We start from the raw sequence: 16348 nt of genomic DNA, 5'->3' as shown, positions 1-16348 counted from the left end.
TCTCCTGCCGTATCTGTGGAGGATTCCTTGTGGCTGGGTCCCTGCCCTTCCCGTTGCCTCCGAAGCTTGTGTTTCTGTGTCCCTTAGGGCCTGTCAGACCCTTCTGCCCAGAGCCATCTGGAGAGTCAGGACTGGGGCAATGGCAGTGCCCAGACTGTGGCCGCGGGTGGCATGTCTGCTTGTGATCCTCCTGTCCTTGGGATCTGGCCTGGACACACTAGAGGGTGAGTCCCCGTACTGTCTCCTAGAGCCCCATCTCCCTCCCAGCCTGCTGGGAGGCCAAACCACTGAGCTTCCAGCTGGAATGTATCTATTTAGCTACTGCACTGTGAAGACGGGGGTTAGCTCTCAGGAGAACTTCCCATAGGAAGAGCAGTTAGTTCCCTACGTGAGGGTGTTCGCCTCTCAGTTCCCTGGGAGGTGGGAAGGACCTTGGAGCACAGAGATGAACAGATGCCCTCCCTTCAACTTGTGAGAGCATGATCCCAGCAGAGCCTGAATGAGAACCAAAAGGAGGAAGGAGCGTCTTGGAGGCCATTCCCAGGGCCCCAGGGTGGGACGTGGGCAGGAATGGAATGGCAGCTGAGAACTAGGTGCATTAAATGACTGAACCCCGTGTGCAGACAGAGACCGAGGCTCAGAAAATCGAGAGAGAAGGCTAGACTGGGGTCCTGCGCTCCTGCCTCCAGGGCTGTGTCCCATATCCCCCACTTAGGGCCGGTTCACTAGAGGGGGTGGGCTCCTTTCTATTGGTGCCCCAGGCCAGACAATCCCCATGTGTAGGGTTCGGGGGTGGGTCGGATCATGTAGACTAAACGGCCCTCGTGGGGGTACTGGGGAATTGGCCAGGAGAGGAAAAAAGCCGAGGATAGAAGATTCAAAAGGGGAAGGATTAAGAGATGTCCCTTCGGGAACCCACCCTTCCCTCCCAGCCTCAGGGGGCTCAGGAGTCCAGCAGCAAATCCAGTGCCTGCCTGAGGCCCTAAGACAGGGGTCTTGGGGGCGGGGGCGGAGTCTTCCCATCCTACACAGACAGAATGATGCAAGTGGGTTGGGATAGGGGCTCCCTGAAGAGTCATAGAGGCACTCTCTTCAAGGCATAGTCCCTCCCTGGCACCGCTTGCCCTCCTCCGCTGCTGTGCCAGGGCTGGGCACAGAAAATGCCAGCCAGAATCATGGTTGTCAGGACAGGAGCACGTCCCTGGGGCGGGGGATGGAGGGGTGGGTGTTTGATCAGGGACCCAGATGTCCTATTCCCAGTGCAGCTCTGCACAGGGCCATGCCCTAAGGGGAAACAGGCGAGGGTTAAACTGTGAAGGGCGGAGATTTGTTTTTCCAAATGACTCCCATCAGGGGAGCCCTAGAGAGGCCGAGGGGATGATGGGAAGTGGCACTGGGCACAGAGAGAAACCCCATCTGCCTCAAAGAGCCTGATTGGCCGGTGTATGGAGGGGCTAGAAGTGTTTTCTCACTCTCCCTCTCTCTGTGTATGTGCGTGTACCTGCATGTGCGCACACACACACTCAGAGTTGCTGGGCAGAGCTAAGCACAGGGACCATTAGGGACCACTAGAGAAGGTGTGGAGTCAGCTCCAGGGAGCCAGGCTTTCCTGTCCACCCCACTTTTAGCCATGGGGGATGGGCCTCTTATGGGTGACCCCTGTGGTGTTGCTGAGGGCTAGGTAGAAAGGGAGGGAGCAGAGGCTGGAGAGGTTAGCAGGACTTGAATGGCAAGTGGAAGAATTCAGACTTGACTCGTTCCCAGTGAGGAGCATGAAAAGTATCCTTGGGAGTAAGTGAGTGCAGGGACCAGGCAGCCCACTGAGGGGAATGGTCCCCAGTGCCTTGGGGAGAGAAAGGAAGTGGGACTGGGACCTCGGAGAAGCCAGAGGTATCGGATCCTCACAGAGTGGACTTGGGATCCAGATGTCCATCAATTCCACCCACGGTTCCTGAGTGCCCAGTGGTTCCAGCCCTGAATTGGGTACCATGGGGGGTGCAGAGACAACTAACCAGGGCCCTTCCTTCAAAAGCTGTCCTTGGAGGGGGTGGCCTAGATAGAGAGAGCAACGTTGAGGCAATGCCCCAGGTAGTCTAGAGTGGGTGCCCGGCTAAGTGCTGCTGAGCCCGAAGGGAAAGTGATTAACTCAGGGTCAGAGGGTCAGGGAAGGGGCAGGGGACCCGACCTGAGGCTTGCAGGACAAGAGCTGAAGGTACTACCGGGGTGAGGAACCCTTCTGAGGCTGTAGATATTAGTGGGACCAGTTTCTCAACACCCAAATGTCAGGCTGAGGAATTTTAACTTGAACTTTTGGCAATGGGGAGCCATGGAATGTCCCTTTGAAAGTAAACAAATGCAGGGAGCAGGCATCTAGCTCCTTTAGGTCTGGGGGAGAAGTAGAGTGTATGAAACTCAGACTACTGATTCCCAGTCAGAGTTCATTCATTCATCAAATATTTGTTGAGTGCCAAGCACTGTACTAGGACATAGCAAAGATTATACAGAGATCCCTGTTCTGGAGCTTACAGTAAACAAAATAAATAAATTATATATTAGCCAGTGTTAAGAATCATGGAAAAAATAAAGTAGGAAGGGGATAAGGCATGTCACAGTTTTAACAGGATGGTCAGAGGTGACATTTGAGCAAGGACTTAAAGGGGCTGAGGGAGCTGTTTAGAGAGAAGAGTTTCTAGCCCAAGGGAACAGAACTTGCAAAGGCCTCAGGACAAGTCTGGCTGGCTTGTCACCAGTGTGTGTGGGGGGGGTGGGGGGGCAGGGGTCAGTGTGGCTGCAGGAGAGAGAGAGAGGGGATGATGGCAGTGAGGCTAGAGGACTTGTGGTAAGGACCTCAGCTTTTCACAGTGATGTGGGGGCCACTGGGATGTTTTGAGCAGTGAAGGAATGTGACCCAACTTCTGTTCTGAGAAGATCGTTCTGGCCATAAAGTGGAGAATAGACCGAAGAGGGGACAGGGTGGAAGTGGAGTGACTATCTGGGAGGCTAAATCCAGGAGAAGGTGATGGTGAAAGCATAAAGCTGGCGACCAGTGGTTGGATTCTGGTTGTATGTTAAAGACAGAGCCCACGGGGTGGGTGTGAGAAAAGGAAAGGAGTCAGGATGGCTTTAAATCTGGAGTCCGCTGCAAGAATAAAGCGGCAGTCCATGAAGAAGGGGAAATGGGTGAGGGGGGCTCATTTGCTAGAGCCCCCTCAAGCTGCCCATGAGGCCTCCGAGGCCCTGAGAGGAGGGCACCCCACACCCACAGCAGAACTCCCTGTTCTGCTCCCAGTGTGACGCCCCTTCTCCAGAGCTGCGGGTTGGGGTGAAGTGCTTGGCCCAGGCTGTCCTGACCACGGCCTGCCACGTGTGCCCACAGTGTGCCCCAGCCTGGACATCCGCTCAGAGGTGGCAGAGCTGCGGCGGCTGGAGAACTGCAGTGTGGTGGAAGGCCATCTGCAGATCCTGCTCATGTTCACGGCCACCGGCGAGGACTTTCGTGGCCTCAGCTTCCCGCGCCTCACTCAAGTCACCGAGTACTTGCTGCTCTTCCGTGTCTACGGCCTGGAGAGCCTGCGTGACCTCTTCCCCAACCTAGCGGTCATCCGCGGCGCCCGCCTCTTCCTGGGCTACGCGCTCGTCATCTTTGAGATGCCACACCTGCGGGACGTGGGGCTGCCCGCCCTGGGGGCTGTGCTTCGTGGAGCCGTGCGCGTGGAAAAAAACCAGGAGCTCTGCCACCTCTCCACCATTGACTGGGGCCTGCTGCAGCCTTCCCCTGGCGCCAACCACATCGTGGGCAACAAGCTGGGCGAGGAGTGTGCCGATGTGTGTCCCGGCGTGCTGGGTGCCACTGGCGAGCCCTGTGCCAGGACCACCTTCAGTGGGCACACCGACTACAGGTGCTGGACCTCCAGCCACTGCCAGCGAGGTGGGCACTCGCACAGAACCCGCGGGGAAGGCAGGGCCAGAGGGTGGCCGCAGGGGAGTGTGGGTCAGTGCTTTGCAGCCACTGTTCATTTTAGTCCTCAGTCATCCTATGAGGCAGGAACTATGATGTAGCATAAGGTAGTCAAGATGTAGACACTAGATGACATCAGATAGTAATGGAGAAAGTCAAGGGCAGGTACAAGGTGGGCATGGGGGGAAGGGTAGGCCTGGATGGATCCAAGACAGCAGCACAAGAAGCAGTTTAGGGCAGTGGTTAAGTACAAAGCCAGATGGCCCCGGTGCAAATCTCAGCTCTACTACTTACTGGCTGTGTTCTCTTAGCCTATCTGTGCCTCGCTTTCCTTATCTGTAAAAAGATGGTAGAGTTGTTACGAGGAATGAGCTATTCTATAAACCACCTAGGCTGTGGTAGCAGTTCTGGTCCTGAGAACAGGGACCACAGCACAGGTGCCCAGGGTGAGCTGGCAGCTTTGTACGGGGGAGGTTGGGAGCTGGGTAAAGAAAGGAGGAGGCAGCAGATGAAGGACAGGACAGATGAGGACAAATACGTGAGGTGGGAACTTCTTTAGGAAGTAAAGTGCACTGAGAGGAAACAAAAGGAAGGGAGGGGAGAAAGTGGGGAGTAGGATAAGGAGGGGATGGTGGGGGGAGGAGGAGTTGAAAGTTCTAGGGGAGGGCAGGCAGACCTCTCAGAGTCTGGGAGCAGAGTGGGGGTCCCCCAAACTGGGGCTCTTTCCAACAGTTTCTGGAGATCAGCTTCCCTCACCCTCAGCCTCAGAGCAGAAGAGTAACCAGATCCCGACTGTATCCTCCCAGCCCCACCTCCCTGCAGCCTCCCTGTTGGCTGTAAACACAGCTGCGCGTCCTCTCTCATGGCCTCTCGCGTGTACAGTGTCAACACGCCCTGGCTGACCCCCGCCACATGCACGCTCCCGCAGACATGCAGCTGCCCCTGTGCAGATTCCCAGGCCGTCGCTTCCCCAGCCCCCAAACCACCCACTTTTGCTTGGGGCTGCCTCCCCCCCAGGGCAGAGAGCTGAAGAGGGAGGAGGTCTGGACAGGGGCCTGGGGGAAATGACCAGTGGTGGCCCCTTCTTCCACACACTCCCAGGCCCACCTTGCCCTGGGCCAAGCTACTCAGGAGAAGCTGGCTGTTTCCCCCTGGCGCCATGCCCAGCAATGATCTGGGCACCAGGCCTAGACAGGACAGCAGGCGGGGGAGCAGCAGCCCTGATGGACAAGGTCACTGCTCTGTGCTGAGTTCTGACACCCCTGACTAGGCACTGTGGGAGGTGGGGAGCCTCAGAGGGGAGCCACGGTCCTTGTCCTCAGCAGCCCCTGCCTGCGGAAGTCAGCAGCCAGGGTTATCTGAATGGGAGTGGTTTGGGTTCAGACTAAGAGGGTTACCCAGAGGGAGGGGTTGGGGCCAGGACCGAGGGGGCTGGATGCAGTCTCACACAGCACTCTGCCCACAGTGTGCCCCTGTCCCCATGGGCTGGCCTGCACAGCTGGGGGTGAGTGCTGCCACATGGAATGCTTGGGGGGCTGCAGCCAGCCGGATGACCCCAGTGCCTGCGTTGCCTGCCGCCACTTCTACTTCCAGGGCGCCTGCCACCAGGCCTGCCCTCCAGGCACCTACCAGCACGAGTCGTGGCGCTGTGTCACAGCCGAGCTCTGTGCCAGCCTGCGCTCTGTGCCCAGCCTCCCCTCCACCTTTGGGATCCACCAGGGCAGTTGCCTGGCCCAGTGCCCTCCAGGCTTCACCCGTAATGGCAGTAGGTGAGTGGAGGGCGGGTGGGGGTCACCCTGGGAGTACCAAGAAGGTCCACCCTGGTCCAGGGCTCATGCCACACCCTCCGTTTGCCCCTGCCAGCATCTTCTGCCACAAGTGTGAGGGGCTGTGCCCCAAAGAGTGCAAGGTGGGCACCAAGACTATCGACTCCGTCCAGGTGGCACAAGATCTGGTGGGCTGCACCCACGTGGAGGGGAGTCTCATCCTCAATCTTCGCCAGGGCTGTCAGTACCTCCCTCGGGGCCACACCTCTCTCCTGGTCCCGCCCTTCCTCCCTGCCACGCCCCTTACAGAGGCCCAGCTAAAGCACCACATCCCATTACCCATTACCCGGGGTCCAGGGTTGAGGACCCCCCTTCCCTGCATCCCACTGAGCCCCCTGCCCTGTGGGACCCACCACTGTCCCTGCCCCTGCTCCAGCCCTGTCCTCCCTCTCCCCAGACAACCTGGAGCAGGAGCTGCAGCACAGCCTGGGGCTGGTGGAGACCATCACTGGCTTCCTCAAAATCAAGCACTCCTTCGCCCTCGTGTCCCTGGGCTTTTTCAAGAACCTCAAATTAATCCGGGGAGATGCCATGGTGGATGGGTAAGGGGTCAGAAGCAAGCCTCTGACCAGCCCCCTCTATCCCACCTTCCCTACACTCCCAAGAGGAGCCCATAAGGCACCTCCTCCCACCCCCGCCCCCACCTCCCGTTTGGAACAAGGTCCCCTCCGGCCCCCAGGAACTACACTCTGTACGTGCTGGACAACCAGAACCTGCAGCAACTGGGGTCCTGGGTGGCGGCGGGGCTCACCATTCCCGTGGGCAAGATCTACTTCGCTTTCAACCCACGCCTCTGCTTGGAGCACATTTACCACTTGGAGCAGGTGACCGGCACGCGGGGGCGGCAAAACAAGGCGGAGATCAACCCCCGGACCAACGGAGACCGCGCCGCCTGTGAGGCCCCAACCCCAACCCCGACCCCAACCCCGAGGGGGAGCGAGCACACGGCGCCCAGAAACACCCAGCCGTGCAGCCGGATGGGAAGGGGCGCTTGGAGTGGACCGGGCGATACTTGTCTTCAGAGGCTGCCTTGGGGGTGGGATGCCGCGGGGTCCAGGTCGGGGCTTGGAAGTAGGTTGTTGAGAGCGGGTGTTCGCCACTCGCCCCGCCCAGGCCAGACTCGCACCCTGCGCTTCGTGTCCAACGTGACCGAGACCGACCGCATCTTACTGCGCTGGGAGCGCTATGAGCCGCTGGAGGCCCGAGACCTACTCAGCTTCATCGTGTACTACAAGGAGTCGTGAGTACCCTCCGGGACAGGGCCGGGGGGCGGGGCCAACCGGGGCGGAGCCAGCCGGGGGGGGGGGGCAACCGGGGGCGGGGCCAACCGGGGCGGAGCCAGCCGGGGGGGCAACCGGGGGCGTGGCCAACTGGGACGGGGCGTGGCTAGCGCGGGGACCAGGGGGGCGGGGCGGAACGGGAGCAAAATCCTCCGGACTGAAGGCAGCAGAAGGCAGGCTGAGAGGGTTACCCTCTTAGTCTGGACCTTAAGTCGCACTCCCTGTAGGGTCCACTACCTCTGGCCCCGCCCCTCCCCTTCATCCCTGCGTGTGTGGTTTTCACCTCACCCAGGGAAATGGGGCGGGGAGTCAGGACTTCTGAGAGCCAAGGAGAGGCGCCCGCTGGGAAGGCTTGGATAATTAAACTCCAATTTACTATGCTAATATTCTGTACTGACCACACGCTCCTGCCCCAGCAGCGGTCTGGGGAGCAGCCACTAATTTGGCCAGTTTTCTATGCAGCTTGGCCAGCATTTCATTAAAGCCTGACGAAGGAAGGGGGCAGGGACGGACGAGGACAGGCTGCTCTTGGCTTGGGAGAGAGTGCAGACCAAAGCACGAGGGCTAGTGCTTAGGCCGCAGGAAGGACTTCCCCAAAAGCGTGGCCAGGACTCAAAAACAGAAATCCTTACAGGAGAGATGGACTTGGGGTGGCAGGCTGGGAGGGCAGGGGTGAGGGTACTCCCCTCGTATGGTGGAGGGGAGGTGGGAGCCACCTGGCTTAGAAGCAGTTCCTGGGAGTTAAAATTGAGAGGTTGTAGTTGCTCACTGAGCGGCAGGGCCTGGCCTGGGAGGAAGGGAGGGAAGTCAATGGTGGGAGGCCTGCTCAGGTGGCCAAAGCTCCCCTAGGCCTCAGAGGTAGGTGAAGGTCTCTAGCAAGGGGAGCGGCAGAGTTTGTTAAATACAGATTCCTGGGCCCCACCCCTACAGAGTCTGATTCAGTTAGTCCTGGATAGAGCCCGTGAACCTGCATTTCTAGCTAGCTCCCAGGTAATACTAAATCTTCTGGTCCCGGAACCATACTTTGAGGAGCACTAACATGGGTTGCAATGTAAATGTCACCTTCGGCTTGTGCAGCTGACAATCTGCACACCTATACTCAAGGGGCAGAGTGTCATAGAGGTCCTTCAGGAAGCCCCCCGCCATCACTGCTTGCAGGGCGGGTGTGGCCGTGCCCCCTCACAGACTATACTGTGGATCCTGCCTCAATCCAGCTCTGAGCAGACCCACTCAGTGCCACCAGGCACCTACCCCAAAGGGTGGACGCACATCGGCTTCTGGATGTCCTCATGCGTATTTGAAGAATGACAATAGCAATCCTGGGGTGATTCAGAGAGGAGGGGGCTGCTAGAAGTTGGGGGTGGGGTGTTCAGCCCGTTCCAGAATGCTACGGAGCACATAGGTCCAGATGCCTGTGGGGCCCAGAGCTGGAACCTGCTAGATGTGGAGCTGCCCCTAAGCCGCAACCAGGAGCCAGGGGTGACCTTGGCCCCCCTCAAGCCCTGGACACAGTACGCAGTGTTTGTGCGGGCCATCACGCTGACCACTGCTGAGGACAGCCCCCACCAAGGAGCCCAGAGCCCCATCATCTACCTCCGAACCCTGCCTGCAGGTAGGCCTTTGGACGGAGTGGGAGCTAGATGCCTGGGTCCTAGTGAGGATGGGGGAGCCCAGGCACCAGAAACAGAGATGCTGAGTCACCGAACACCTGGCCCATAGAGGCTGGGAGGCCAGATGCTTGAGTCCTAGAAGGAAGAGGGGGCAGGCTCTGGCCAGGTAGTTCCGTGGGTTAGAGTGTCCTTGGATACACCAGTATTGTGAGTTTGATCCCCTGTCAGGGTGCATACAAGTAATAAATGCATAAATAAGCGGAACAACAAACCTCTCTCCGCTCTCTCTCTCTCTCCCTCCCGCCCTCCTTCCCTCATTCCCTTCCACTCTCTCTAAAAATCAAAGGGGAAAAATATCCTCGGGTGAGGATTAAAAAAAAAAAAAAAAAAAGAATAGGGGGAATTCTCCTAGATCCTAGGAGGCTGTGGGTGGAGAGTGCAGGGGGAATAACTGGGCCAAATCAAGGGCCTTTGGGGACGAGGGAAGAACAAAATGCTCAGTTGTAGGACGAGGAGGTTGAGAGCCACCTATTCCTTGGGAGAAGTGAGGGCTGGACTCAGAGACAGGGGCCAGACTATTTGAAAAGGGACCTGAAGCTTCTCAGTGGTGCCCTCCTCACACCCTAGCGCCCACCGTTCCCCAAGACGTCATCTCCACGTCCAACTCCTCCTCCCACCTGCTGGTGCGCTGGAAGCCACCGACCCAACGAAACGGCAACATCACCTACTACCTGGTGTTGTGGCAGCGCCTGGCAGAAGACAGCGACCTCTACCTCAATGACTACTGCCACCGCGGTGCGCAGGGAGGAGGCGTGAGCCCGCGGGGACGGGGCGCCCGGGTGGCGACCGCCAGTCTAACGGCCTCCCTCCCCTGCCGCGCCAGGCCTGCGGCTGCCCACCAGCAACAACGACCCCCGCTTCGACCAGGAAGACGGGGAACTCGAGGCGGAGATGGAGCCCGGCTGTTGCCCGTGCCAACACCCACCTCCGGGGCAGGTCTTGCCGCCACTGGAGGCGCAAGAGGCCTCGTTCCAGAAGAAGTTTGAAAACTTTCTGCACAACGCCATCACCATCCCCAAGTGCGCCGGCCGGCGGGGCGGGGCTAAGGGGCGGGGCTGGAGGGCGTGTCTTGCCGAGGGTGGGTGTGCTGGCGGCACCTGGTTGTGGGTGGGTTTAGAAGCGGTGCACCCCGTCTGCAACCGTGACAGGGTCCTCCCTGCTCTCCCCAGATCCCCCTGGAAGGTGACGTCCATCAATAAGAGCCCTCAAAGGTGAGCAGGGACGGGGCCAAGGCTGAGGGGTGCGGCGGGGGTGGGGGCGCCTGGCTCTGACTCTCGCCCTCCCTAGGGACTCCTCCGGGAGGCACCGCCGCGCCTCCGGGGCCCTCCGACTCGGGGGAAACAGCTCAGATTTCGAGATCCGGGAGGACAAAGTGCCCCGAGAGCGAGCAGTGCTGAGCGGCCTGCGCCACTTCACGGAGTACCGCATCGACATCCATGCCTGCAACCACGCGGCGCACGCTGTGGGCTGCAGCGCGGCCACCTTCGTCTTTGCGCGCACCATGCCCCACAGTGAGTGACCCACCCCACCTTCTACACCCACCACCGGCCCAGGCACCCTCTCCGATCAGTGCTCCAGCTAGCGAGTTTGAGCTCCAGCTCACCCCAGGGCCTTGCTTTCATCCTCCTCCCAGGCCCCGTAATCCTAGCGTTTCCTCAAACCTCCCAGCTTAGCCCCCTAGAGTTTGCATTTGAAGGTGAGAACATCAGAGAGTGCACTCAAACAGCCTATATGGTATAGCCAACTACGCACCTAGGCTGTTGGTATAGCCGACTACGCACCTAGGCTGTATGGTGCCGACTGCTCCTAGGTTACAAGCCTGCACAGCATGTTACTGTACAAAACAACACGAATTAAATCAAGCACAAGAGAAAATGCAATCAAGAAGCACAGTAAGCACGCAAGATGCAGCAGCCATAACACCGCATACTATTTGCCAGCGACCATGTTTTATGAGTAGAAAGAGTACCCTCTAAAATAAGGACAGCCCTGGCTGGGTGGCTTCGTTGATTGGAGCGTCATTCCCACACACCAAAAAAGTTTGCAGGTTTGATTCCTGATCAGAGCACATACCTAGGCTGAAGGTTCAATCTCCTTTGAGGTGATTACAGGAGGCAACCTAGCCATGTTTCTCTCTCTCATTGATGTTTCTCTCTCTCTCTCTCTCTCTCTCTCTCTCTCTCTCTCTCTCTCTCTCAAAATCAATAAAAACATATCCTCATGTGAGGATTAAAAATAATAATAATGTGATGACAGAAAGTATATTATAATAAATACAAAACCAGTACCATAGAGTTTGTTATCATCACCTATTATGTACTATACACAGTTGTATGTGCTATACATTTATACACTGGCAGCAGAGTAGGTTGGTTTACACCAGCATCCCCACAAACATGTGAGTAATGCTCTGTGCTATGACGTTAGGACAGGTACAAAGTCAGTAGCAATAGGAATTTCCCAGCTCTATTATGACCTTATGGGACCACCACCATATATGTGGTCCGTTATTGACAGAAACATCCCCAAGGGGCACATGACTGTCCTTGTGGCTGGGCTAGCTGATGCCCTCTACCGCAGGAGAGGCTGATGGTATCCCAGGGAAGGTGGCCTGGGAGGCGGCCAGCAAGAGCAGTGTCCTCCTGCGCTGGCTGGAGCCATCGGACCCCAATGGACTTATCCTCAAGTACGAGATCAAGTACCGCCGCTTGGGAGAGGTCGGTACCCAGAAGTCCCCCTAACCCAGACCCAGTTTGTGCCTCCATCCTTCTCCCAGCCAGCTGTTCTGTGTTGCCCTCAGGAGGCCACAGTGCTGTGTGTGTCCCGCCTGCGATATGCCAAGTTTGGGGGCGTCCACCTGGCCCTGCTGCCCCCGGGAAACTACTCCGCCAGAGTGCGGGCAACCTCACTGGCTGGCAACGGCTCCTGGACCGAAAGTGTCGCTTTCTACATCCCTGGCTCAGGTACACACAGCCCCTGTCCCAGACCTGTGCTCGCAAACAGCGCCACTAGGTCCCTAGGCCCCCCATCCCATCCTCGCCTCATCCTCACCTTCCACTGAGGAAAGAGAAGTGTCCTCTACCCTCTGACTTCTCCACCTTGGACCCCACCCTCTGCTGCCCTCTGTTCCTGTCCACTGACTGGCCACCAGAGGAGGAAGACTCCGGGGGGCTGCGCCTTCTCACTGTCACCCCCGTGGGACTCATGCTGCTCATCATTCTTGCCGCCCTTGGTTTCTTTTACAGCAAGAAGAGGTGAGAACAGGTCCTACTGGCCCCCAGCCGCCTTCTCGCCATGAGCCCTCAGCGGAAAGTCAGTGCAGTCAGGAGGGAGTAGATGCTTGGTGTCAGGTGCCTCCTGGGACTGAATAAAAGAGGGAAATGGGGGCAGGGCTTTGGTTAGTTGGAGTCTAAGGATTAGCTGAGGAGGCAGGAGCCCTCTACACTGTCCTCCCTACTCCCTGGGTCTAAGGACGAAGACCCAGACCAGCTTAGAGAGTGCTTAGGGCTCCCCTAGGGGTCATCCTGACCAGAGACAAGGGTGTTCAGGGCTTCCCTCCTCCTTGCACTGTCCCTCTTCCTTGCCTTTTGATGTTGCTCCTTCCTTCCTGGGGACCTTCCAGCCTGACCCCCTCACCTTCCGTTGCAGAAACAGCACCCTCTATGCCTCTGTGAATCCAGAGTACTTCAGTGCTTCTGATGGTAGGTCGGGGGTGAGCGGACAGGTGGTGTGGACAAGACACAGGAGGGGTGGAGAGGCAAACTTGCAGGAGACCTTTTTGGAGCAGGCAGCCGTGGGACCTGAGCCCTTCAGAGGCGGAGTGGCCGACAGCAGTAGCCTTGCCTTGTGACCCCACCTCCTCTCAGTGTACATCCCTGACGAGTGGGAGGTGCCTCGGGAGCAGATCTCCATCATCCGGGAGCTGGGCCAGGGCTTCTTCGGGATGGTGTATGAGGGGCTGGCACAAGGACTGGAGGCTGAAGAGGAGACCACACCTGTGGCCCTGAAGACGGTGAATGAGCTGGCCAGCCCACGAGAACGCATTGAGTTCCTCAAGGAAGCCTCTGTCATGAAGGCCTTCAAGTGTCACCATGTGGTAAGGGAGGCTCAGCAGCACTGCCAGGGCCATAACCAGGTAGGAGGACAGTGTCAGGGATGAGGTCAGGCTCCCATCAAGGTCAGGGTTGGGATTGTGGTTGGGACCCTAACTGGGGTAAAGGTCATGGTTGGGGTTCGTCAAACCAGGGTCATGGTAGGGTCATGATAGAATCATGGCTAGGGCTGAGATAAGTCATGGTTGGGGTCAATATTGAATGTCAAGATCATGATTGGGTTCAAGATCAGAACTGGGCCAATCATAAAGACTAGGATGACAGTTAGACATAATCAAGGTCATGGTCATTGTTAGGCCCAGATTAGAGTTATGCTTATGCTTGGGGTTAGGATCAGGCTTGGTGTCTGGGTCAGAGTGTGGTCATAGCAGGCCATGATTTTGGCCAGATGGTCACAGAGAGCTGAGGGGACCTGCAACTAGGCTCTTTGTTCATCTCAGGTACGTCTCCTGGGTGTGGTGTCCCAGGGCCAGCCGACTCTGGTCATCATGGAATTAATGACTCGTGGGGACCTCAAGAGCCATCTTCGGTCTTTGCGGCCCGAGGCAGAGGTGAGGACTGAGAGAAGACTCTGAGCCAATGAGCTGGAGAGTTAGAGAAAACGCGGGCATCGTTGTGGTGGGTAATCCTTGGCGAGGAGTCCTGCCTCTAGGTTCCTTCGTCACCCGTCCCCTCTCCTGGCTCTAGAATAACCCTGGGCTCCCACGGCCAGCACTGGGAGACATGATCCAGATGGCCGGTGAGATTGCAGACGGCATGGCCTACCTTGCCGCCAAAAAGTTTGTGCACCGAGACCTGGCCGCCCGGAACTGCATGGTGTCCCAGGACTTCACCGTCAAGATCGGGGGTATGGAGGGTGCCAGGCAGGTGGGGCAATCTGAGGAATTGAGAGACTCCTCCTAAGCTAGGTACCCAAGGACCCAGGCCTGGTCCACAGCTCTGTCCCTGGTAGTTCCGCCCCCATGACCCCTGACCCTGAGTCTCAGTCTCCCTGTCCAAGTACAGAAGGGTCGGATGGGAGAGTCTCTGATATACTTAGAGCCCTCGCTTTCCAGGATTCTTAGAGACTCTGGAGGTGGAGAGATTGGGAGAGGTATTCCTGCATCAGGAGCTGGTTAAGGCTCTGCTGCTCCACACCCTCTCCCCCCTTGCTTTCCAGATTTCGGGATGACTCGAGATGTGTATGAGACAGACTACTACCGCAAGGGCGGGAAGGGGCTGCTGCCTGTGCGCTGGATGGCTCCCGAGTCCCTCAAAGATGGAATCTTTACCACCCACTCGGATGTCTGGTGGGGCCTGGCTGGAGCAGAGGGCTCGGGGGATGTGGAGGTGGGGTCTGGGGAGAGGCCTGGGTGCAATCCCTCATGAAGGTGCTGGGTTCAAGCCCTCCTGTGTGTCCTCCAGGTCCTTCGGCGTGGTGCTCTGGGAGATCGTGACCCTGGCTGAACAACCCTACCAGGGTCTGTCCAATGAGCAGGTGCTCAAGTTTGTCATGGATGGTGGGGTCCTGGAGGAGCTAGAGAGCTGTCCCCTTCAGCTGTGAGTCACCCAGCCTGCCCCTTCCACATCCCTGCTCTGCCTACCCCTGTCCCCTGCCCTGGGACCTGGTCTGCCTCCTCTGATGCTTTCACTTCCACTGATGCCCAGCTCTGAGCCCAATTCTAAACCCCCATTATGATACCCTTGGCCCTCCCCCCCCACACTCATCCTGACTGACCTTCTCAGTACAAGAGGCAGGGGATGTAGACCCTCTGACGCTCCCTCCCACCCCACCAGGCAGGAGCTGATGAGCCGCTGTTGGCAACAGAACCCACGCCTGCGACCAACCTTCACCCACATCCTGGACAGCATTCAGGAGGAGCTGCGGCCTTCCTTCCGCCTCCTTTCCTTCTACTACAGCCCAGAGTGCCGGGGGCCCCGGGCTTCCCTCCTGCCCCCTGAGGCGGAGCCCGACTCCCCACCATCCCCAAAGGGGGCTTCCTCAGACTGCAGCCCTCAAAACGGGGGTCCAGGGCACCGAGGGGCACTCCCTTCCCTGTCTGATTGGCCTCCCACGGGCAGAGAGGAAGGGCTCTGACCTTTGTGGCTGAGAGACGTGCAGGCTTTCATACCCCCTGACCGTGGGGTGGCCAAGGGAGGGGCGGACAGCAGGGGCAGGCAAGGGGGGGTGGTCAGAGCAGACTCACTGAGTCCTCCCTGAGGAAGGCAGCAAGGTCCCAGCAGGAGCGGAGACGAGGCCCTCACCGAGCCCCTACTCAGACTAAGAAGCGAGGGCCTGTCCACCCCAGAGCTCTTGTCGGGAGAACCCCACCCTCAGCCCTCAGGTCTCTGTGGACATCTGGGGCCATCCACACACTTGAAACCAGATAAGCGGCCAGAATGGGCCTGGACCCTTCTCTGTCCGTGTTTGGGCTGCTGGAAGGACGGTCCACATAACTGCCTTTCTCACCTCTGCGTGTCACCGCCTACCCTCTGCCTCAGACCCCAGGGGGAACGGTTCTCAGCCTGGCCCTCAGGCCTGCCCTCACTTCCTCCTCTCCTTTGGCATCGCAGGGATTTCCAAGCTTGGTGCTCCTCCGCCCTCTTCCCCTGGAAAATCCCTTGGAGTGAATCACCCCACCCCTCCCAGTCTCATCCCCTCAATCTCCCTCAGACCCTTCGATGATTAAGGCTTTAAGAGGTTTGCTTCCTCCCTGCCCTCACTCCTGCCCCCCCTCCCCTCTCCGGGGAAGCCACAATAAATGCCAATGTCTGTTTGTACTCTCGTCCCAGCAGCCCATTGTCTCCTCATCTCTACGGGGTTAACGCTGGATGAGATCCCCCACTCCCTCCTCCGTGGAGATCTGAGGTGGTGACCCCGAAGCAGGGACTGGGGATGAACACACTGCTGCCAAACACCACCTCCCGAGGACCCGAGCAGCCAGAGTTGCCATGGCAGGGAAGCAGGACCATCCCAGTGTCTGAGCTCAGGCGGCAGACGTGGCTGAGCCAGCAGGGGACCCTGTATCTGGCCTCCCAGCCTCACCAACCCATCCTGACACCTCATCTTGAAGTTTTCCCTTGCTGCCTCCATGGGCAGACATGGTCTGAAGTGGGCAGAACAGGGGGCGGGGGAGCGCCTTGAGGACATCACCAGTCCCTGCTCAATGCCACTCAGGGAGGCAGGAGACACAAATCAGAGCAGAGTCTGTGTGTCTGGCGCCCCTCCCCCAGCAGAGACGCCCTGGAGGCAGGTTGAAGGAGCACAGGGGAGTTCATTTCCCAGCTCTTATGCCAGGGCCATCCGGGCATTTGAAGGGAAAGAACCACAGATGGATGACTTAAAACCTTGGTGAAGGGGGGCAGCGGAAGGGGTTGGTCATAGCTCAGGACTTTTTAGCATCCTGTACCAGTGTTTCCTGCATCCAGATTCTCAGGGCTATAGCTCCTGCTGCCACACGCTGCCATACGCTGCCACTCCCTGCCACACACCTGGAGTCTGAAGAGATGTGCTCACTCCAGC

At 58.3% G+C, this 16348-nt stretch overlaps 1 protein-coding gene across 1 annotated transcript; it reads left to right on the top strand.

The window, feature by feature from the left end:
* Positions 1 to 139: 139 nt before the first annotated feature.
* INSRR (insulin receptor related receptor) lies at positions 140 to 14923 on the top strand (the record flags this gene model as incomplete). The annotated part of the gene is made up of 22 exons (XM_081113278.1): positions 140 to 224; positions 3377 to 3928; positions 5424 to 5727; positions 5822 to 5964; positions 6182 to 6326; positions 6464 to 6678; positions 6898 to 7024; positions 8438 to 8676; positions 9302 to 9469; positions 9558 to 9753; positions 9904 to 9945; positions 10022 to 10245; positions 11315 to 11451; positions 11535 to 11697; positions 11886 to 11988; positions 12383 to 12435; positions 12601 to 12830; positions 13287 to 13397; positions 13534 to 13693; positions 14006 to 14135; positions 14251 to 14385; positions 14623 to 14923. The coding sequence occupies 22 exons, from the start codon at positions 140 to 142 to the stop codon at positions 14921 to 14923; spliced, it is 3963 nt and encodes a 1320-aa protein (XP_080969404.1).
* Positions 14924 to 16348: the final 1425 nt, after the last annotated feature.

This window comes from Myotis nattereri (assembly GCF_964212035.1).
Source record: "Myotis nattereri genome assembly, chromosome: 18".
Lineage (NCBI taxonomy): Eukaryota > Metazoa > Chordata > Mammalia > Chiroptera > Vespertilionidae > Myotis > Myotis nattereri.
Note: the sequence above shows the minus strand (reverse complement) of the source record. Positions and strands in the feature narration are given on the sequence as shown.